This window comes from Lactuca virosa, chromosome 4, assembly GCF_052849685.1.
Source record: "Lactuca virosa cultivar CGN04683 chromosome 4, Lactuca_virosa_CGN04683_v6, whole genome shotgun sequence".
NCBI lineage: Eukaryota > Viridiplantae > Streptophyta > Magnoliopsida > Asterales > Asteraceae > Lactuca > Lactuca virosa.
Genome location: NC_136429.1, coordinates 283164838 through 283190051, shown reverse-complemented (window position 1 = coordinate 283190051; position 25214 = coordinate 283164838). Strand labels below are relative to the sequence as shown.

Below are 25214 nucleotides of genomic sequence, written 5' to 3'. Positions count from 1 at the left end.
ATAGCCTTTTACGACGCGCAATGCGTGTCGTAAAACACTCAGACGACGCGCAAATGCGTGTCAAGAAAGGCCCTGTCATAACGAGAGACGACACGCTTTTGCGCGTCGTCTATTTACGACGCGCATTTATGACGCACGTTTACGACACGCATTGCGTGTCAAGGAAGGCCCTGACATAAAGGAAGATGACACGCATTTGCGTGTCGTAACCTTACGACGCGCGTTTAGGACACGCATTGCGTATCATTAAAGCCCCTGTCATAAAGAAAGACGACACACATTTTTGCGTGTCATAATTTTAAATGTTTTAAAATTTATATATTTTGATAGATTTAGTAATTTTCAAATTAAATAACACATTAAAAATCTTATAATACAAAATAAAATACAATAAATAAGAAAGATAATTCATTGCATTAATATGTCAAATACAAATTATCATTCCAATAGTAAGTAATGTAATACATTGCTAATATTGCATAATATTTATTATAGAAAAGCAAAACATGTACAACATTAAAAGGAACCCGTGAGTAATTTATGCTTTGACAATCTTCATGGCAACTTTAAGCCTTGCAACCTCACCATGGTATTGAACTTCGCCACCACCGACCTAAGAAAAAAATTGCGTATTAATATCAAAAAACAAGATAGGATCCAATCATTCTATGACACAAGGAAAAATATCACTAGAGAACTGTGAAAAAAATATGTATGGGTGGGGAGTGGAGAAATGTAAGTAGTGTAACAACGTGATTTTTCAAAACAATTTTTTATTTTTAAATCATACTTTCAATCACACGATAATCATAAAACATAATGTATTCACTGTGTCATAACAAAACATGTCCCAGAATCTCAATAACATAAACTCCGTAAGTGTGTACGAATCATGCCGGCGCCTTCCCGCGATCCTCGCTAGTACCTGAAACACATATCATAACAACTGTAAGCATAAATGCTTAGTGAGTTCCCCAAGATACCACATACAACACATACGCCTTTCCAGGCCATAACTCTGTAGGATCTTCCGATCCATGTGTCTCAAGGGACTTCCGTCCCGAATCCCGGTAGACCTTCCGGTCCTACCCGTATCGACCTTCCGGTCCGTAACCACTTGACCTTCCGGTCCATATCATCTTGACCTTCCGGTCCATATCATACATAACATACATAACACTTACATATCACATAACAACATACAGCTCATACATCTCATAGCATATAAGACCTTTCGGTCACACATAGGTACCCTTCCAGGTACAGTATAGTGAGAAGACTCACCTCAATGAAGTCGGATAAACTCTTGTGCTCAACGTCCCGACTTAGCCTCCTCCTATTATTCAAATAGCATCTCCGATCAATATTCTCTCATGATCTCATCTCTACAGATTGGGTAGAAGGCCATTCTACCCTTCCCTGAACTCTCCTGAATCAGTCTTGACCAGAACCCTAAAGTCAACGGTCAAACTTTGACCCGACTCGTCGAGTGCACAAGAGCGACTCGGCGAGTCCATACGGGTCCTCTGAATCCTTTCAGCCTCTCTTGGCTTGTCGAGTCATCCTTCCACTCGACGGGTTACACCTGTCACGAATCGCGGGGCAACCCCGACTCGACTCGTCGAGTCCACTTATGGACTCGGCGAGTTGCTCCCATAACAACTCTCAAATGACCTTCTGAGGTCAGATCTGCTTCTCTAAACTATAGATCTGACCTTCAAGTGCTCAAAGGTCACGTAAAGGTGCAACCTTTACGTGCATGCAACCCACATCAAGTCATAAATGGAGAAATAACTCTAAAAATGGCAACCTAGTCTCCAATCCTCCATGAACAAGCATAAAGCAGAATGGGAAAGGTTCTCTGGACCTCTATGGGTCCAGATCTGAGGTCTAACCCAGCAAGGGACCATAACCTCAACCTTTCAAGCCTTAAAAGGTTTATAGAAAACCCTAAATCATAGATCTTAACCCAAAACAGAAGGGAAGTTCGATTTGATACCTCAATAGTGTAGATCTAAACTTGAAAGCCCTGGATCCACAGCTCCCTTGACCTCCTCTTGTTGGAAACTACTTCTCTTTTGCTAAAACACACAAGAAATGGTGAATTAGCCTTCCTCTTGCACCACAAACGTTCTCTTTCTCTGTCTAGGGTTTCCCAGGGGTGAAGTGGCCACAATGGAGGCTATAAAGGCCTTTAAATAGGGCACAGGCCCCGAGAATTAGGGTTTCACTTAACAGCGCGGACTCGCCGAGTCCACGCATCGACTCGTCGAGTCCTTCATTAAATCAGACCAGAAATGCGCGATCCCACTCGGCGATTCTGAGCGCCTACTCGCCGAGTCCCTCTCTAAAATTCAATATAAATACTTAAAATAAGATACCTAGGAATCCGGATGTTACAAGTAGAGTACCTTAGATGTAATTGTGGAACCAGTTATGCTGATAAAGTTAGCTCCTGCTTCATTTGCAAGTGCTTTGGCAACAAGTGTTTTCCCAAGAGGCCCAAAAAGCAATATTCCTTTGCAAGGCTGACAACAAAAATTGAAAGAGCAGTTGCATAACAACATAGACAAAGCAAAAGAAAGCCAAACAAACAAGCAGATCTAAAAGGGGATAAAATCTTAGATCATGTTACTAAACAAAACCTATTATACTTTAACATAAAACATTAAGAAAACAACACCTTCTGGAGTGCGTCTCTATAAACATTTTCCTCACTCCTTCAAGAACAGCTTCTCTAGAAGCTTCACCATTGAGTCCATCATTAAGAACAGGATCTGATTGGCATAAAATAATAGCAACACCTTCTGGATTGCATCTCCTACCAAAAGTATGCAATCCAACATAATTTGACTTCACTGCACCATTATTGTACACCAACACAGTGGGAATATTACAATCTGGATAATTAGGAATGCAATGAGTTGATATAATCTTGACAAATTTGGTAGCTGAATACATTGTTTCCAATTCTTCCACACACTGCATTAGAACTCCACACTCTGGGTACCTATTCAATCACAAGTTCCCATTAACAACCATATAATCAAAATCAATTGCTAATCAATAACAAACAAGATAATAGTTAATTAGTGATTACCCATATTTGTATGGAATAACAACCACCAACACATCAGATGGATCTTGTGATACCTCACGCACAAAATCGGATCCTGAAATGGGAATGACTGACCGAAACTTTGCAACTTTCACTGTTTGCTTCATCTCTGCTAACCTCTTTCTCCTTCAAGAACATAAAAGAAAATGAAACCATGAAAATATCACATGAAGTTTAATGCCCTCATAAAATGAGATTAGGATTGAGGGAGTTGAAAGTACCTGCATTCTTCGAGGAAACAATTGTCATCAAGATCATCTTCTAAATCTTTGAGTTCTTCTTATGTCATGTTATCGATCCGAGATTTGGTTTTAGGTTTGGAATCTTCATCTTCTGCAGGAGTGAAATGATCGGGTTTGAAGGCAGTGGGTTTGGGAGGTAAGTTCCTGAGTTTTCTTTGAATATCATCCCATTGATTTGATGCTCCTTCAACATCTTTGTACACAAAGTGAAGATCAGCTTTATCACTTGGCTCCCAAGATCTCTGCAAGCATAACAAATAATGGGTATTAAGACTTAATAGATTACTAGAATATGTCCAAACAGCTAGTGTAAATGGATAAACCATCTCAGGAGATGCATAAATTTCACTTTATTGATTGCTTCAGAATTCATGTCATTGATTCACATTATACACACGTCTATAGTCTATACCAATAAATTCCAAAAACTTTGCTTGATTGCTACATGCTAACAGTTTACTTCATTGCTTCTGTCCCAATTACCACCAGCAAAGGGACTAAAGGAGACTACCTTCATAAATCATACCCAAGATTGGCAATAATAAAATGGAATAGACTGCTCTGCAAAAATAAAATAAAAAATACAGACCCTGAATAATGCAGTTTTCACATCCTCAAGAGCACCAATGTCATCAAACGTTATTCCGATTTCACCCGGTAGGACCACTGCTGTCCACAACACTCTTGAAATCTGATCATCCTCCTAAGGAGGGTCTCACCCGACAATAACTCTAATATTTCCTATTAAAAGAAAATAAATCGTCTAGATCAGTTAAATGAAAACTAGGTCAGCACTAGCTAGACCATGAATGTGCAGACCTAAAACAACAAGATCTTGGACCTCATTATATAGCTTTCAGAACTTAGCGGGTCCCCACCAATCACGCCTCGACACCTGGACGACCCACACACACATTTTTTGGCTGCAGCCCCAAAGACCCTTACATAGTTGTAATCAAATGTCAGTTCTTCCCCCTGAAACTCAACAAAGTAATCAAACCAGCATGACAAAATTTAACTTAAGAATATAATATACCATGAAATGTGAATACAATAGACATTACGTAAAAGATATAGCACTGTAGTTACATTTATATGTGTATTATAACAAATAATATACAGCAAAAGATGTGCATACCTTCTTAATATCTCTTATTGCAAAAAGTCCAATGCAGAGTTCCCCATTAATCATCCACTGGTCAGATAAAACACAAATTAAGTAGTAAGTTGACAAATTAAACAACATTCAAGCATATATTTTCCAGTGAGAATGTAAATTTATGAAGAAGTGAAATTATGATGCTATATATAAGTATAAGAAACAAATTAATGAAAACCCAAAGTAACATACTTGTTGAACGATAGCCACACTGCTTCCACAACGCTGTACAACAACCATGAAAGATCTAAAACTGCTTTCACCAGTAGCAGTAGCAACTTCTGCCTACATCATAATTCATGACTCTCATCTCCTTTCAAATACTTTTAAATATATATATATATATATATATATATATATATATATATATATGTGTGTGTGTGTGTGTGTGTGTGAAATATAATATATAGTGTGTACGAATATTGAAAAAGGCTTACAGCAGAAGCAGCTGCAGCAGCCACTCTTCTACTAACACTGGTGCCTAATACAAACCTCTCCCTCAAAGTTGCAGCCTCTGTGAGGCCATTTCTGACTTTTTCAAGCCCTTCTGTTGTATACTGACTCACCTGCACCACAAAACATAATTACATTATATGCATATGCATATGCATATGCATATGCATATGCATATGCATATGAGGAAGGGAAGTAGATACAATCTGTAAAGGGAATTGCTTCTTCATTCCAGCGCACAAACTCTGTGACAACTGTAACAGAGATTTATTGGTGGGAAGATGATATCAAAGCACCTTTTGAACGTCGAATTGACCCTGTTGACTCTCCCGATAGCTGGCTTTCAGAAAGCAGTTCCTCTATCTATATGCGTGACCTAAATCCTTAAATTTTTTGAAGAGATGACACTTTTTTAATGTCACACACCTTTGCGTAACATAAATCAACGAGTGTCGTGGTTTGCGCGTCGTAAAAGGCTATTTTTGTAGTAGTGGAAAAGAGCGGGAAAATATAGCACCATGACCATGTGTCGCAAAATTTACTCTTGTAGTATTATACTAGAGATAGAGATATTTAATATTTAGACAAAATTTCACAATTGGTCCCTGTGGTTTACAGAATATCGCACTTTGAAGACTTCCTAGCAAAAAGTCACGCAACTGGTCCCTGTGGTTTGTAAAATTACATGAAAGGTTCTCCTGCCGTTAAATCTAACTTTTCAGCTGTTAGATTTTAATGGAAAAGACTATTTTGCCCTTGTACCAATATTGCAATACACTACAAACCTCAAGGACCATTCATGTAATTTTATAAATTTGAAATTTTATGTATATATTAATTATAAATATAAATTCCGTATATATATAAATTATAAATATAAATTTTATATATATGTATATATTTTTTTTTTCAACAACTTGATAATTTTTTTTATCCTTTTGACATTTTATTTTCTATTTTTATTTTATAATTTTAGTTATTTATGGTTTTTTTTATGTTTTTATTTATTTTGATTCAAGTAAATAAACTTAAGTTCGATAAACCATATCGAAACCTTTTTTTTCTTAATTTTGAAATGAAACGTTAATGTTTTTTTTTTAATTTTTTGTTGTTATGGTTTTTTTTTTTTTTTTTTTTTTGACTTTGATGTTCTATAGTTAATATCGTTAGCAACTTTATGTTTGCATTTATCATTATCATTATTTCACATTTTGTTGTTGATATATATATATATATATATATATATATATATATATATATATATATATATATATATATATATATATATATATATATATATATATATATTTAGATTCAAGTAATGAAAATAGAAAAACAAAAAAACAAGAAGTAAAACCCCAAAGTTGTAAAATACTCTAATATATTAATACATTTTACACTTTTCATATTTTTTGTTTTTTTTTTTTTTTTTGCATTTTTTTATTAATTTTGGTTATTAATGGTTTTCGTAACTTTTTTTTATTTTGATTTGTGTAAATAAAAAAGTTATGTTTATTTTCTTTATTTATATTTGTAAATATAACTATTTTATTTACGCGAATCAAAATAAAAAAAGTTACAAAAACCATAAATAACCAAAATTATAAAAAACAAAAAAACTCAAACACCAAAATTGTAATATACTCTAATATATTCATACATTTTACACTTTTTGGAAAAGGCCAAAAAAAAGTGATCACGTTGATGAAAAATAAAACGAAACAACGAAAAAAATAAAAATAGGAAATAATTAAAAAATCAAAAATAGGAAATAATTAAAAAATAATATGAAAAAAATTAAAAAAAAAATAATAAAAAAAATTTTAAAAAATACGAAAAAACCAAAAAAAGATGAAAATGTAAAATGTATTAATATATTAGAGTATATTAGAATTTGGTGTTTGAGTTTTTGTTTTTTGTTTTTCTATTTTTCATTACTTGAATCAAAATAAATAAAAACAATAGAAGAATAATAAATAATTAAAATTATAACAAAAATAGAAAACAAAAGGTCAAATAATGATAATGATAAATGCAAACTTAAAGTTGCTAACGATATTAACTATGGAGCATCCAAAAAACATTAACAGTAACGGCATAAAAAAAAAAAAAAAAAAAAAAAAAAACATTAACGCTTCAATTCACAAATAAGAAAAATTAAAGAAAAAATAATTTCGACATGGTTTATCGAATTTAAGTTTATTTACTTGATTCAAAATAAATAAAAATATAACAAAAAATCATAAATAACTAAAACTATAAAATAAAAATAGAAAACAAAATGTCAAAAAAAAAATTATCAGATTGTTGAAATTATATATATATATATATATATATATATATATATATATATATATAAATCCAAAATGCGAAATTTATAATTTATATATATACATAAAAATTTCAAATTTATAAAATTACACGAATGGTCTTTGAGATTTGTAGTGTATTGTAATATTGGTACAAGGGAAAAATAGTCTTTTCCATTAAAATCTAACTGCTGAAAAGTTAGATTTAACGGCAGGAGGACCTTTCATGTAATTTTACAAACCACAAGGACCAGTCATGTGACTTTTTGCTAGGAAGTCTTCAAAGTGCGATATTCTGTAAACCACAGGGACCAATTGTGAAATTTTGTCTAATATTTATTGTTTTAAAATAATTTTATTTTTTTCAAATTTTTACCCAAACAAACCGTTGACAAACCATGGTACTATACAGAAATTGAGAAGTCTTCAAGGCTAACAGGAAACGTGTTTATGATTTGGAAGACAGATTGTCTTTTACTCGTTCACAGTCAATACACACATTTCTCTGTGACTAAATCAACAGGCAAGTTAGAATGGATGACTTTATAGAAGATGGGTTTTTCCTATATACGATACGATCATTTCGATAAACTGTTCTAATTCCATATCGCCACCTCCCCCACAAGGATCCATGATCATCCTCGCCCAAACACTCCTCTTATGGCTCTCAATTATCTTCATGTATTTAATCAATACTATCACCCTAGCTCAACATTCGCTCATTTATCGTTACTGTGAAAACGCAACTAATGATACCAGAAACAGTACGTACCAAAGAAATCTCGACAACACCCTCTCCGGCCTCCCCAACACCAACTCTGGATTTGGTTTCTACAACTTCTCCACCGGCCAAGGAAACGACAGAGTCTACTCCATCGCCCTTTGCCGGGGGGACGTCAATTTCGATTTGTGCCAGAGTTGTCTGAATGTCTCTATTGTTAGTTTGCGAGAAAACTGCCCTAACCAACGTGAAGCGATGATATTCTACGAGTACTGTTTGTTGCAATACTCCAACGAGACTATTTTGGGAAACCCTCGAACAAATATGACTAGATTTATGTGGAACCTTGGAAATGAAACCGATCAGTCTCGGTTCAGTGGGTCTCCGGGGCCATTGTTGAAACGGCTGACAGCGGATGCGGCTGCTGGTGGTCCGTTACAAAAGCTTGCCGCCGGAAACACGACTATACCCCCTTTCTCAACGATTTATGGGCTTGTTCAGTGTACTCCAGACTTATCAGAAGCGCAGTGCAGTAGTTGCTTGGATAAGTCACTCAATACGTTTGCTAGTGAGGTCTATACTGGGAGCAGTGGAGGGAGAGGTCTTCTACCCGCGTGTAATTTTAGGTACGAGACATATGAGTTTTTTAACATGAGTACTATGGTTATGTCCTCACCATCACCGCCAATCTGGCTTCAACCACCACCAGGTAACATATGTATTCTTATTATCGTAATGTCCAGAATTAGAGCAAATATATCAACTAGCTACAAGAATTGATTGAAATCTTCTTCCGATCATATCTGTAAAAAAATTGATACAAAACCTTGCGATAAGTTGCAAGAAACTCCAACTTTTCCGATACAACTGTAAAAAAATCAACAAATTTTGTTTTTTTTTCTTTCTTTCTTCAAAATAACTGAAAAGAGGAAGGGAATTTTTGTGTTTGTGTATTTGTTCATTTAAAAAAATTACATTATTAATTTGTGGTCGTTAGTTGATATGTTAAACGGACATAAATTAACATATATCAATGTAAACAAACATAAATGATAAAATGAATATATGTAGATAAACGAACTAAAAAACATCTTGAAGGGCGAACATATACAAACACGTTGTTAAAAACAATTGTTGAAAAATAAATTTAATTCGTAACAAAATTTAAACCTAAACCAAAAATATAAAATTACAAAGGAAAATAACTTTGTTAATCCTCATGTAAATATACAAAAACATGACTTAGGTTAATTTTATTTTTTTCCAAACTCAATGATATTTAAATATTTTAACAAGTTGTTTACTTATGTCCTTGTCTAACTTAGAGCATCATTAATAAAGACTTATATTATATTTTATTAACCGATTATTGTCATTGGATTATATTTTTTATATATAATATGATTAAAATATTTTAATCGTATTTCATTTTACCCTCTTAAATATATTTTAATTTTTAATATCTTTTATTACTTACTAATTAATTATTTCTACTAAACGTGTAATCACATTTCAATTATGAATATAAAATTATAACAGTTATATAATTTTTTTTAATCTTTTTTATGACTATGACGTGATAATTATTTCGTATTAATTTTTCCAAACGATATGATGATATGTTGTATTTTTTTTTAAACAATATATTGTAATATTTCTAATAAGTTAAAATACATATGTATTAAAAAATTATAGAATATTTTAGATATATATTAATCAATTAATTATATTTTTATAAAAAAATTATTTGAAAAGATCGATCACTAAAAGGGTTATTTAATTAGAGATTAAATTTAATGGAAAAATTAGATAATAATAATTTTAGATTATAATTAAGATTTATCCTTAGATTAGGTAAAACTAAATATTCTTTTACCTTTTGTTCTATTTATCTTTATATTAATATAAAATCACGTCATTCGAAATATATTAATTATTTTCTTTTAGTTTTTTTGGTAATTTTGATAATTATCTTGAATAGAAAAATTAATATGAAGAAATTTGATTTCTCTTATATTAGAGATGCTTTGATATACTTCCAAAAAAATTTAAAAAATTAAAATGGGACACGCAAGGTTGTAGGTCCTAGCACGTTGAATATTTGAAGGTTTACTATTTCATGATGCTATAATTTGCAAAGAAAATTTTATAAGTTAGGATAAAAAAATTATATTGTTTACCGGTAGGTAGGGTGTCGATTGATAGCATTTGAAATTTGAATTTGTGTTTGTGTCAATTATAAAAACACGACGTCGTCTCGTGTCGTGTTCATGTTCATGTTCAAAATTCGATACGAAATTGACATGATTTAGCATTTGTTTGTTGTGTTTTTCGTGTTTGTCGTGTTATTTATGATTAATTATTAATTAAATAAAATAGTTGTTATTTTATGTTATATTTATTATATCGTGTTGTGTTGTCTTTTTTAAATTGATTTGTTTTCGTGTTAATTAAAAAAACACGACATCATGCCATGTTATGTTCGTTCATTTTACATAAAACATTGTCTTATTGTGTTGTGTCAGGCAAAAACATGGTACGATTGTCCAATTTGCAACCCCTGGTGACTTGGTAGTGAATTTGAGGGATTATTATAAAATGTCATATAATATATAAAATATATCTAATTTTCTGTAGTGTTCAATGATTTGACTATATTTTTAAAATATGGTATTACGAATCACGAATGGAATCAATTTTGTTTTAGACTACTTTTATTTATGGCAAATTGCAAGAAAGTCAATATATTACCATAAAATTTTGATTTAGACACCGAATTTTTTTCTCAATTATGTTACTATATTTAAAATTGTGTTGCAATATCAACCAAATGATCGGTTCTCTCTGTTCTCTTAGTAACCACTTTTTCCGAATTCCAATAGTCACTAGGTTTACCAAAATTTCGATTTTGACACCGAGTTTGTTTTTCGATTTTAACACCGATTTTTTTTTCTCAATTATGTCATTACATTTACAATTTTGTTGCAATGCCAACCAATTGACCGATTCAGAAGATGTTATTGTAGTTTAGAATCTCGATTTGTACAACGAATAAATGAAGGTATGTTCATTTGTTCAAACTCACTTACAAGTCAGCGAAAATGGCACAGTCACCCTTTCAGGAGATATTATTATGGTTTAGAAGCTCGATTTGTACAACAAATAAATGAAGACCCTTGCAAGGTCGATTTAGTGGTTCAAACTCACTAAGCATCTCCTGGATCTTACTTGTAGGGGTCTTCATTTACTTGTTACACAAACCGAGCTTCTAAACTACAATAGCATCTCCTGAAAGGGTGAGTACGCACTTTTCAAAACTGACTTTTAAGTGAGTTTGAACCATTAGATCAACTAAAAAAGATATGTGAAATTGGGTTCAATGCAAATCCTATATTTTAATCTGAATCCTACCACATAAGGAGATCTTACATGACTTCCACATCACAATATTGTCATGTCATTTATTTGGTAACCTGCTAGAATTATGGTAACCGGTCAATTGGTTGACATTGCAATATCAACAACTTTGGTTGATATTGCAACAATTTTTTTTAGATATTGCAATAATTTTGTTGATATTGCATCAATTTTATTGATATTGCAATGTCAATCAATTGACCGGTTACCATCAATCTAGCAAGTTACCAAATAAATGACATGGAAATATTGTGATGTGGATGCTACGTCAAATCTTATGTGGTAGGATTGAGTATAAAATATAAGGTTTGAATCAAACCTAATTTCACATATTTTTAGGTTGAACCAGTGGTCCAAACTCACTTAAAAGTCAGCAAAAAGGGCGCACTCACCCTTTTAGATGACACTTTTTATTATAATGTTTAATATTTAATATTTAATTATCGTCAGAGTATTTCTTCACAAGTGGCATCTGAAGGTCAATCTTGTGGTCAAACTCAATTAAAAGTCAGTGAAAATGACATATTCACCCTTTCAGGTGATGTAATTATAGTTTAGAAGTCGATTTGCACAACAAGTAAATAAAAACTCATATAAGGTCGATCCAGGAGATGCTTAATAAGTTTGAACCACTAAATTAACCTTGTAGGGGTCTTTATTTATTTGTTGTATAAATCGAGCTTCTAAACCACAACAGCATCTCTTGAATCGGTTAACTGGTTGACATTGCAACAAAATTGTAAATGTATTGACATAATTTTATTTATAAAAAAATTAAAAAAAAAATTGGTGTTGAAATCGAAATTTGTGGTAATATAGTGACTTTTTTACAATTTGAAACTCGGTGACAAAATCAAAATTTTGGTAAACTTAGTGACTTAATTTATTGCAATTCGGGAAAAATTGTTATTAGAATAACCGGTCATTTAGTTAATATTGCAACAAAATTGTAAATATAGTGACATAATTAAGAAAAAAAATGGGTATCAAATAAAAAATTTATGATAATATAGTGACTTTCTTGCAATTAGCCGTTTTATTTAACAAAATATATTTTTGAAAAATAAATATTTTTATAAAGGGTTTTAGACTAAACTTGTGGACGAAGTAAAAAATTTATATAATTTGATATAACATGTGTTAAATCTAAAGAAAATTTTCAAAATTTAAAAACAAAATCTTCATTTTTATTGAAACTTAATAAAAAAATTAAGAAACATAACAAAATCGAATTTGATTACCATACAAAAAATATACCAATTAGTTGAAAACCATTGATAATAAGTATTTTGTATTATGAAAGTTCAAAAACATATCCGAAATCCAACAAGAAGTTAAGAAAGTGAACTAAACCGGAAATTTATTAATATGTATGGATTAAAAATGTCATTTAACTGAAACATATTTCAAAATTGTAAGAATATGTCTGGAATTTAATAAGAAAAAATGTACCAAGAATGAAATAGATGGTGATAAAAATGAATAAAAAAAATATCATTTGGTTGAAAACCCAATTATAATGGATATATTATAGTTAAAAGGTAAAAGAATATTTTTCGAAAATGTTTGGTGCAAATAAGAAAAAAAATCAAATATTCTTCTATATATTGTTTCTGTTTATCTTCTTACCATTAGACCAACGTCAAAATTAAAAAATACATATATTAAAAAATTATTAACAGATGTTATCATTTAATATAAATACAAAGATGTATAAAAACAAAATATATAAAATAATTAATTTCTCATAAAAGAAATATTTAGTTTTTATGTCTCTGATCCTAGATTGTCAATATTGATGAATTGTAAACTTTGAGTTATTATCTCCTGAAATAATATAGTTATTTTTTGTCATTATCTCCAAATTTAAGGATAACACCCACATATTCAACTGCATTTAATCAGCACGATTGAATGATGTATAGACCCTTTAGTAACTTTGTCAAGAAAAATGGGCAAAGAATCTTTTTTGGTAAGTCCTTTGATATTTTGTCAAATATAAATATGAAAATAAATAGGTATAAAATGTAGAGACATTTAATTTCTCTTTTAGGTAATGATCAAATTAAGTATTTGGCATAAAGAAATTGGGATAATGACTTGAAAGGGTAACGAACTTTCGATTTTGTTCACATTTAGTCACTAAACTTTTTTTCGTTATCTATTTGCCACTGAACTATTGAAACTGTTCACATTTCACCCTTATGACCTGTTGTTACCGGTCATAAGGGTAAAATGTGAACAGTTTCAATAGTTCAGTGGCAAATAGATAACGAAAAAAAGTTTAGTGACTAAATGTGAACAAAGTCGAAAGTTCGTTACCCTCTAAAAAAGTTCAATGACTAAATGTGAACAAACTTCCTCTTGTATTATGTTTTAGCAAATTATTTATTTTTGTTAAATTGTAGCAACATTTGTTGATGAAGAAATCTATGAAATAAAAAAAACAAAACCTCGAAAAATATATTAAAAAAAACGAAAAACCGAAACCGAAATAAAAAACCAATGGTTTGGTAATTTCCAAAATAAAAAATCACAATTTTCCAATTTGATTTCGGTTTTACAAAAATTCAACTTTTGGATTTCGATATCTAAATCTCTCCCCCTTTTTAATTCCGCATGCCAAACCAATGGTCATAATTCACATCAGTGAGAAATGTTCATTTTTTTGTAAAACCAAAATCAGATTGGAAATTTTGATTTTTTATTTTGGAAAATGTCAAACCATTGGTTTTCTATTTCGGTTTCGGTATTTCATTTTTTTTAAATATATTTTCGGGGTTTTGTTTTTTTTTTTTAGTTCATAGATTTCTTTATCAACAAATGTTGCTAGAATTTAACAAAAATAAATAATCTGCTAAAACATAATACAATAGGAAGTTTGTTCACGTTTAGTCATTGAACTTTTTTAGAGGGAAACAAACTTTCGATTTTGTTCACATTTAGTCACTAAACTTTTTTTCATTATCTATTTGTCACTGAACTACTGAAACTGTTCACATTTTACCCTTATGACCGGTAACAACCGGTCATAAGGGTAAAATATGAACAGTTTCAATAGTTCAGTGGCAAATAGATAACGAAAAAAAGTTTAGTGACTAAATGTAAACAAAGTCGAAAGTTTGTTACCCTTTCAAGTCATTATCCCAAAGAAATTTTGATTGTCAATAGAATTGAATTAACAAAGATGTCTAACGATGGCCAAGAACGTCTTATTATACGTTAATAAAAGTTGGTCAGAATGGATGTCCATGCCTTAATTACTTATATTTGACATGATATTATAAAGATGATACTTACGACTAAAATCACTTTTATCCTTATTTTATTTTTACACTAAAATAAATTATGCAAATAATATTTCATTCACAACCATACATTATTTTTCTACACTAAAAGTTATGTTCTCTAGTATATTCTATTTTTAAGCTTATATAAATTGTCAAGAATACTCTTCAACTTATTAGTTTTTTATCAGTTATTTATATTTTATTGAATAAAAAGTTTATAAAATATATTATTACAAATTTATGGCCAAATTAACAAATTGTATATTATTAATCATAATTAGGTTTTTCTTTTATTAGAATAACATTTGGTAAATAAAAAATTTATATTTAAAACGCATTTTTATATATTTATGATTAATTAATTTCGCTTTAACATAACATATTATAATAATGAATAAATATTCAATTTATGAGATAGTTATTTTTATCAACTAAACTAAAATAGAATAAAATGAAAAAAAATTAAAATTGACGTGTGAAAATGTCAGAATAATATAACATCAAATTTGGTTTTATATTGTTTTTTTACATCAAAATGGTGTAGAAAATAAAATGGGTCGGAGATAACTCCACTCATTTAGGTGTAAAAATTTGGTTTGGTGTTAGACTGGAGATGTATTAATGTGACAATAAGAAGAGTTTAAAAATAATTAGAGCATATCTATTGATAGTTTTTTTTTAAAATAAATTCTATCTGGAAAAAAAGTTACAGCAATAAATAAGAGTTTTTTTAAGCTATTTCCACGACTTCCTAAACTTTAACACTTTAAGAAGGGCAAGCTACCCCACAACAACAAAATTAATTAAGAAACAAGGTTTTTTTTTGTAATATATTTTGACACATTCAATATAATATATTTTGGGATAATGACTTCTGAGGGTAATTACTTTTTCATCTTGGTCACGTTTAGGCAATATCTTTTTTTTACACATTTGATTATTTAACATGTTAAATATGTTCACATATTACCAATGTCACATGCTATGGTAATATGTAAACACATTTAACAAGTTAAATGGTTAAATGTGTACAAAAAAATTGTCTAAATTTAAACAAAACGAAAAAGTTAAATATCCTGATAAGTTATTTTTTTCACTTTTAATAGCGATTTTATTTTTCATATTTATTTGTATTATTTTTTCAAACGTTATTTTTAAAAGTATCCATAATGATTGATTATTTATCCCATTTATAGTCTGTTGATTTTGACAAATCAATTTTCTAATAATTTTTTAGTAAAAACTTACTATCATAAATATTAATTAATTATCGAACAATTCTAAACTCTATTTTTTAATTAATAAATATTTTTTTGTGAAATATTTTATATAGCATCTTATATTTTTTTAAACATATGCAATATTTTTAAAGTAAATAGTATCAAACAATAAAATTAAATAAATTAAATATCTAATAATAAATATGAAGAGTCTTTTAAAAAATAAAAAGAAAATATTACGTAGCAAATAAAAAACACAAAAAAAAACTATATAATGTAAATGTTTTAAAATTATTACAACTTTTTTATACTTTTTAAATAGAAGTTTATAAATTTTTTAATTTTTTAGTACAACGTTCTAAACTAGTATTTAACGAAAGTATTTTAAATGTTATAAAAAAAGTATTAAATTGTCATATAAAATCTATGAAATGCTTTAAAAATGTTGTAAAAGAAAGTTTAGAAATAGTTGTATAAAAGTTAGAAAAAATATTGTATGAAAATGTAAAAAAAAATAATAATAATAATAATAATAAATTAAAAACTTGTAAGAAAAATTTTAAACATTTAGAAAATATTTGGTTTAAAAAAACTTGTATAAAAATTATATGAAAGTATAAAAAAAAAGTTTTAAAAAAATTATAAGCAAAGTTTAAAACATTGTATTAGAAAAAAAATATAGGAAAAAAATATCATAAAAATGTTGTAATAAAATATAAAAAGTCTTAAGAAATTTATAAATAAAAAAAATGTTCAAAGTTAGGCAACTTTTTTTGTACACATTTAACCATTTAACTTGTTAAATGTGTTCACATATTATCATCATCACCTGCTATAGAATGTAATAATGGTAATATGTGAATATATTTAACAAGTTAAATGGTCAAATGTGTACAAAAAAATAAAAAGTTGCCTAAACGTGAAAATACGAAAAGGTAATTACCCTCACATGTCATTTTCCCATATATTTTAAATCTTCAAAAATATTTTTCCCTATAAAAAATTAAATTTATTTTGCCCTATTTTCAAAAATTTTATGGGTCCACCATGTTATATGGTTAGTTTTGACACTCTTTATAACAATTTAGTTAACACTTTAGTTATATTTAAACATTAGTATATTTTATTACTTAAACTATTTGATTAAATATACAAAATAGATTGAATATGTTTTATAGAAATTTATATAATTACAAAATAATTTTCAAAATTATAAAAATTTCAAAGATCAAAAGCATTCCATAACATACTATTTAATAGTTTTCTATTTATTACAAATATTAATATCACCTAATGTTATTTTTCAAAAAGACAACCTACACTTAAAATGTGGAAATTCAAATAAATATATTTATATAATGAAAAATATAAAGACAAATTAGTTAATTTAAACAAAACATGTTTAAAAGGTTAAGCATTAGAATGTGACTATAACAATATTTTTTATCGATAAAAGTTAATAGAAATCTTATGGAACAAAACTAATTATGCATTTTTAGATGAGATAATCACTTAGGTTGGTAACAAAATTAAAGTTTTGTTCATATTTAGTCATTTTTTTGTATACTATTTAACTGCGAACTAGTTTCTTGAATGAAAAAAATATTATTGCAAACGGTTATTACCGGTCATAAGAGTATTTTTGAATACCAAAATCAAGTTTACTGATACATTGTATACAAAAAAAAATGATCGAATGTGAGATTGTTCATTGATTTTATTATATACATTGTGTATTGGTCATAGTTCCATTTTAATTTCCTTCTTATCTTGACCAAAAGTAATTAGGCACTAAAAACGAATTACTAATTACGGTAATTATAGTAATTAAGAAATATTCTGGTTAGCATTCAAATTTCATCTTCACTTAAAAACTTCAATATTTTTTAAGCTTTCACAAGTGAGGATGTCAAATGGATAGGAACATCAAACACTTAAATCAACATTTGAGTGCTAACTAGAATTTAGTAGATTTTTTATTGTTTTTATTATTATTCATCCAAAAATGGTTGTATTTTTTCAAGAATTAAGTGTATTCTTTTTTCATTATTTATGTTGTTATTCTTTCAAAATCTCTATTATAATAAATGAATAGTTTTAATCTTCTTTTGTCAAGTGTCATTCTAATACAACTCCTCATTAATATTATGTCATGTGTCATGTTTGATATATTAGACAACTCATTTTAAAATTCAAATTCAAATTTATATTTTATAATTATATGTTAAATTTGAAGTTATAATAACTTTAAATTTTTGATATATCTCTTAATTAATAATTTATTTAAAATAACTTATTTAAAATAATTGATTAATAAATATAAAATTTTCTAATAAAAGTTTAATTAATTTTATAACTGTGGTTCCCACGGATAATAAATTAGTTGACTAGAATAAATAGATTCTTCATTGTTTTTCCTAAATTTTGGGATTAGATTTTTATTTATGGGTTTGAATGAGTTCCTTAAAATCTGTATAACCTCGCTTTTATATTTTCATAAAATATGTGATCTACCTTTTTTAACTGTTTTTAAAGAAATTAATTAATAATAATCGAGATAATTACATTTATTGTATGTTAATCATAACCTTGATTTTGAAAATCCGATAGTCGGGATGTTGTATATTTACACACCAGATGTCATTTATATTTGAACACACACACACACACACACACATATATATATATATATATATATATATATATATATATATATATATATATATATATATATATATATATATATATATAAACTTCATTCTATTAATTATTTTTTAACAAATGTATGTTACATACAATAATCCTTAAATTGAGTTATCACAAAATTATAATAAAATAAAATATCCTTAATTTGAATTAATTATGAATTTTTAAAGCAATATTTATTAAATAAGAATTACTTTCTAACATACTTTTAAAGAAATATCATATGTATTTTTAGAAATATTACACATACATTGAAGTAATACATATCCTTACGTTGAAATAAATTCTCCATAAATAAGCAACTAACATGTCACAAATGTTTATTATTACATTTAATACTAGCATTTAAATTACTGTATTTTATTTTTAAAAACCTTTTAAATTTTTATATGAATTCGATATATAAAGATCAAAATTTGTTATTATGATTAAGTAATATCATTTATTACTGGTGTTACAAATATTAATTATTATATTTAAATTATAATCATTATATTAAACTAAACTAGAAATGTATATACCGAAAATTAAAGGGACTAAAATTGATAATCAAAAGTGTTATGTATCAATGTTATTTATTTACATCAAAATCGTGCAAGAACGTATAATGTTTGACGATGTGTTTACACCATTATGATGTAAAGTATTGGATTTGAAGTCACCGTTGAAAATGCCCTTTAAGTTATATTTTATTTTCGTTTATCTACAAAATATGAATTTCTAAGGAGAATTTAATTTTTTGCAGGTAAAAATACAAGCAAAAGACGAACTGTGATAATAATAATTATTATTATCATAGTGTGTGTCGTCATAGTAATTACATCTATTTGTATCTTCATGAGGAAGAAGCAGCAGCAAAAGCCTCCAATAAAAAATCTAGAAAGTAAGCACGATGTTCGAAACTTGAAAGTCATATTTGGAACATGCATGAACTAAAAGAGTCATGACTTATGTAATAATTAAGCAACACAATGCTATCGTCTCGACCTTGTGCTTGAACTGTAGTAGTGTAGTTATTGTATTAGGGACAACACTAGTGCTTGTAGTATAACTTCATAGTTAACACAACTTCTAACTCTTCCTCATCATGTTGTACTAGACGAAACCATGGATATTAGCACTTCTGAATGTTTGCAATACAACTTTAGTACAATGAAAGCAGCAACATATGACTTCTCGGAAGACAATAAGCTCGGAAAAGGCGGATTTGGAGCTGTTTATAAGGTAATAACATGTGATTTGTAGTCACGTGCCAAAAGTTAAGAATTTTTTGATATTTCTCCAACGTTGATATATATTGGTATGTGATTTTTAGGGTAAACTTGGAGATGGACAAGAAATTGCAGTTAAGCGGCTAGCAAGGGATTCTGGGCAAGGGGACATAGAATTCAAGAATGAGGTTTTGCTTGTTGCCAAGCTTCAGCATCGTAATTTGGTTAGGTTGCTTGGTTTCAGCATAGAAGGAAGTGAGCGACTTCTCATTTACGAGTTACTGTCAAATGCAAGTCTTGATCAGTTTATATTTGGTAAGTTCTGAAGAGCGACCTCTTTCTCGACCCAACTTGTTGCATCCCTCAAAAGGCTTAAAAAACTAGATATTCCACAAATTACTGTTATGTTGTTAACGAAATACTTCTCATACGACATCTCAAGAATTAAATTCAACAATACTTGTAACCAAAAAAGTTTATTTTTGTTTGTTGAAAAGGATCGAATCAACGATGTTTACCAATTACACATGTGGGGTAGCAAATGATGTTTTTTTGTAGTGAATATTGTTACCGATTCGACTTATATACTTCTTGTTGGTGTTTGTAGATCCAACTAAGCATACAATACTTGATTGGGAAAAGCGATACAAGATTATTAAAGGCGTTGCCAAGGGACTTTTATACCTTCATGAAGACTCCTGTCTAATGATTATTCATCGTGATTTAAAAACCAGTAATATTTTGTTAGATATTGAAATGAATCCTAAAATTGCGGATTTTGGCATGGCCAGATTGTTTAACCCTGAGGAAACTCAAGGGGACACAAATCGAATAGTTGGAACCTAGTAAGTATACTTGTCTTATTCCCATGTAATAAAGTGTAACTACTGACCTTTTGTCGTTCTTTATTGCATCAAATAGTGGTTACATGGCACCAGAATATGCCATGCACGGCCAATTTTCAGTAAAATCAGATGTATTTAGCTTCGGAGTTTTGGTGTTGGAAATGGTAACAGGTCAAAAGAACCAATACATTCGTAATGGAGAGAGCATGGAACACTTTCTTAGCTATGTAAGTACCCAATGATTCAATAAACTCTACAAGAAAACATATACACAAACAAAATCAGATTATTTGTACGAAAACCTTCCCTTAAAATTTAAGTTTCTAAATTTAACTAGTGTGCCTGTTAATAAAAAAAAAAATTGTTAATCTCTTTTAGGCATGGAAAAGTTGGCAAAATGGGACTGTGTCAAGCATTATAGATCTCACATTGACGACAGGATCTGGTTCATTATGTGACATCACTAGAATTATCCATATTGCCTTATTATGCGTTCAAGAAAATTCTAGTGACAGGCCAACCATGGCTGAGGTTGTTCATATGCTTAATAGCTTCTCTCTCGTGCTTGCAATACCAACAGAGCCTGCATTTTTCATGCGTGGTACCATTCATCCCCAAGTGCCACTCGTGAATTTTTCCGAAAATCTTGTCTCCGTATCTGAAATAGCTCCTAGATAGGTTTTGAGAATGCACATAACCCTACGATTGAAGGTTTCATGTTTTAAAAGTGTTACAGATGCTATTTGACATGTTACAGATTTAAACAAGTTGATGAGAATTTGAAGCAATGTGTAGGCACGATATGTTTTATTGTCTTTTTGATCGGAAATTGTATTATAACTATGAAAGTGCTAAAGGAACGAAGTACAAATTTATTCAGACTTTGGATGGAAAAACATTAATCCATCGCGTTTCAACCCGAATCAACGCATATAAAGCCAAGGAACCTCGGAACAATTTTTTATCCATAAAAAAGAAAGAGACTGAATGTGGTCGACTACGCATCTCGTTCCTAGTTGTCGACAGACAACAGATTGAAGATAGATGTATTGCACCTAAAAGCTTGGATTTCTTTTGGTCCGAAAGGATTGAAGTCATGGACAAAAAATGTTGCAAATTAGATTGTAATTCTAGCTTCAAATTACACCATTCGACAACCCATTCTCATGTCTCGTTGGCAAACGAGCAATTGAGTAAATATCAATCTATTATCAAACTAATTTGATCATACAAATAGTAAAGCTTATTTAAAACTTGACAATGATCTAAGAACAAAAATCAACACAAAAGATTACACAGCGTAAACCTATAGATATTCATACAATGATAAGCTCTTTCAAAATTGTATGCGTGTCAATGTTGTGAAGAACGACATCAGAATATGACGATGGTCGCCCTCGCTCAATGTTTTATACTTCATCCAACTTTTAGTCCACAGCTTCCAGCTAGTTCGACTTTTAGTCCTCTACTATAATCATTTATTATTTTGGAAGCCTTTTCGTTTGCAGGAATTTAAGAATATATTTAAATGTTTTTTCCACAAAAACTAAAAAAATATGTTGCTATTTACAGAATTTCTATGGAAGATACGTTTCTATTTCCATGCTTAAACAAGACCTCACGTGTTTAAAAGCTAAAATTAGACATTATGCTATTTCCAGAATAATATAGAAAATAAGATGTTTCTAGAATTTTACAGAAACTACATTGTTATTTCCATGCCAAGTGAGTAACATTCCTAGTTCCATTTATATGTTCATTATAGCAAAATACTTTTATTCTTTTCTACTAAAACATTGTATTTTCAAAAAGAAATATGAAACGAGAAACAAATTATATACATTCTACACACGTAGCAAAAATATAAATTATAAATTTGGATCATAAAGGAGGAATTTGGGGCAAAAATTGAGAGATAATGTGATGGTAATGAGAAGTTTTAGCCCAACATGTGCCTAGCCCAAAAAGACTTTTGGTGTCCTTTGGAGGGCAAAATGGGAAAAGCAAGAAAGTAGTTAGAAAGTTTGTTAGAGAAGAGATGACAAAGGAATAAAACGGAATGGAGCTAACTAATGACGTAAGAAGATTCCATAGATTGTTTTGGCTCTAGCACTATCTGCATAGAGAGAGGAGGTTTCACGGGTACAATTTTCTGTTCATTATTCAATAGTTGATTATTCACAGAGTTCTTCAGAAGGCCAGGTGAAATATAGAAGTCGTCTGATGAGACAAAACCATGAAGTTTGAAGGATTAATTTCAGACATCTCTGTGATTATCATGTATACAGTATTTAACAATTACAATTGCCTTTCCTTACACGTTAATGTTAATGTGGGTTCTTAGTTTAATTCTTTAATATTTGAAATGGGACAACTTGTTATGGTGCTAAGAATGAACTGGTCAAAAACTTTGCTGCAATTCTAATGGTTCTATTAGTTTAGATTGTTTCTATGTTATTTCGCGTCTTTATCATAAAGACCTCATAGTTTAACGAGTTGTATATTCAGTCCTTCGAGTTCTAACATGTTTTGAAACAGTAATGAACAATCCTAGGGTAAAAATTCATGAATCAAGTTCTGTACTTTCTATGTAAAGATAATAATATATTTGAACTAAGAAACGTCGGCATGGTGTAGATGATTTCAAATTCTTAGAAGCCTTGTTGCTTAATTGGGCATATTATTTTTGAAAAATCCATCCAATTTCAACGTTATACCTTTATTTTTTAAATACCAAAATTACCCTTAAAAATTTAGGGTTCACAGTATACTGAAAAACCCAGGTAGAAAATAATAATAATAACAGTGGATCATACGAAAAGATAAATAGCAAAAACATTAATCAAAACGTTGGCAATGTTCTAACCTTTAGAGTCCAGTTCATCACCCCAAAAGACAAAATAATAACAGCTGAAAACAGTTATAATTGTTTGAAAGATTGTAGGGACATCAGAATGCATTGATAAGAACATTAGATCTTAGAATGCCAGAATATCAGTACCCTTTCATTTTGGCAACGTACAGCACTCAATCCACTATCATCAAGCGAATGAGAGACTCTAAATTGTTGCCTGAGCAGTATGCAGTAATACTATAAACAACTTAAATCTACTTTTCAAACAAAAAACCAATGAAAATCGAAAGTAAAAGAAAGCCTCAGAAAGTGGATGTGAGTACTAATCAAAGGAGGCTCTCAAAGAGAACCCTTTCAGATGGTACGGACAATACATCATACATCATCGGCAGTTTATCAGTGACTTTGATATTCACATACGAAATAAAGATAGGGAAAAAGGAAATAGAAGAAAAAGAAACATCCATGGACGACTGGTGGTTGAAGGACGGCGTCGGCTCTATGGCGTTTGAGATATGAGAAGGGGATTTTGCACCTTTATAGAGAGTAAGAAACCCTAATTATCGCTATCCCACCAAAATTACCACACCACGGCTTCACGCTTTCAGGATGTTAATTTTAAACTCTTTAAATTTTAGAATTTTACAATAGATAATTACGAAAAAAAACACTATTTTTTTAAATATTCGGTTTAACCATCAATTTTTAATAGGTTTAACCATCAATTTTTAATAAGTTCTTAAAAACCACCACGTTTCGGTGAAAAGTTTGAATTCAACAGAATTGCATTTCTCGCATGGGTTGTGTTCGGTTAGAGTTCAGTGGTGCTGCGAGAGTGGAAGCGAGAACGAGGATTCGTCAGCCAGGGTGAAGATTAAGGTCTCCAGTTGTCAGCATGGGAGGTGGATTGAGGTGTCAGACTTGACCAGATTTCAAGAGTGTTCTTCCAGATTTCAGAGGATGGGCGATCTTAAGGTTTAACTGGGGACTGATCGCTAGCATTGGTAAGTACATGTTGTCATCAGCGGATTGTTAAAAAGCAAGAAGGATTGGGAATCCTTCAATTCTTACGTGTCGCGAAGACTTAGTCGAATCTAAGTGGGGGAGAATCGATCAAGTATTCAGGAGCAGAAATAGGTGTGAAACTAGGATGAGTTTCGCATCCCCATCAGGGAGGAAGGTGGTCGAGTGGCAGTCTTGATTGAGGATTGGGTGAGTTGGGAGTTCAGAAAATGTTCCAACAGTTGGTTCACGCATTTCCTTGGCATTGGATAACAGGTTTAGGGAACCAGGTTAGAGGTCCAAATAGAATTCAAGTTCAGTTGAGTGTTAGGTCGAGTGCGTGTTCGACCCAGTATGGACAGTGTTGTAAGACTACGGGGGTAGCCGTAGCATTCACAAGCGGTCAGATAGTATGGAAAGTGTTGTAAGACTACAGGGGTAGCCGTAGCATTCACTAGCAGTCAGATAGTATGGAAAGTGTTGTAAGACTATGGCGATAGCCGTACGTAGTATTCACTAGCAGTCAGTTAGCATGGAAAGTGTTGTAAGACCGCGGGGGTAGCCATAGCATTCACTAGCGGTCAGATAGTGATAGAATGTTGTAAGTCTGTGGGTGTAGCCCTAGTATTCATAAGGTTGGCAGATAGTGATAGAGTGTCGTGAGACT

General features: G+C 30.1%; 1 protein-coding gene, 1 non-coding gene and 1 pseudogene across 3 annotated transcripts; 1 reads left to right on the top strand and 2 right to left on the bottom strand.

Moving 5' to 3' along the window:
• Positions 1–538: 538 nt before the first annotated feature.
• LOC145105935 (uncharacterized) lies at positions 539–5202 on the bottom strand (annotated as a pseudogene).
• Positions 5203–7704: 2502 nt separating this feature from the next.
• On the top strand, positions 7705–21522 carry LOC145108339 (cysteine-rich receptor-like protein kinase 44). Of its 2 annotated transcripts, none has more exons than XM_079045354.1 (7): positions 7705–8711; positions 19381–19518; positions 19735–19859; positions 19951–20161; positions 20454–20691; positions 20768–20918; positions 21070–21514. In XM_079045354.1, the coding sequence occupies exons 1-7, from the start codon at positions 7913–7915 to the stop codon at positions 21367–21369; spliced, it is 1962 nt and encodes a 653-aa protein (XP_078901480.1). In that variant the 5' UTR covers positions 7705–7912; the 3' UTR covers positions 21370–21514. The 2 variants fall into 2 exon arrangements, with proteins under 2 accessions (XP_078901480.1, XP_078901481.1); XM_079045355.1 differs by having other exon boundaries at positions 8314–8628; positions 21070–21522.
• A 2320-nt stretch (positions 21523–23842) lies between these two features.
• LOC145110561 (small nucleolar RNA snoR117) lies at positions 23843–23936 on the bottom strand. The gene has a single exon (XR_013709938.1). It is a non-coding gene; the product is annotated as a small nucleolar RNA snoR117 (small nucleolar RNA).
• Between the last annotated feature and the right edge of the window lie 1278 nt (positions 23937–25214).

Excerpts from the sequence above, each read along its gene's own strand:
- LOC145108339 (XM_079045354.1), top strand. The coding sequence starts at position 7,913 with ATGATCATCCTCGCCCAAACACTCCTCTTATGGCTCTCAATTATCTTC. Across the intron at positions 19,519-19,734 it reads TCCAATAAAAAATCTAGAAA|ACGAAACCATGGATATTAGC; the intron begins GTAAGCACGATG and ends ATGTTGTACTAG. Across the intron at positions 20,919-21,069 it reads TGGAACACTTTCTTAGCTAT|GCATGGAAAAGTTGGCAAAA; the intron begins GTAAGTACCCAA and ends AATCTCTTTTAG.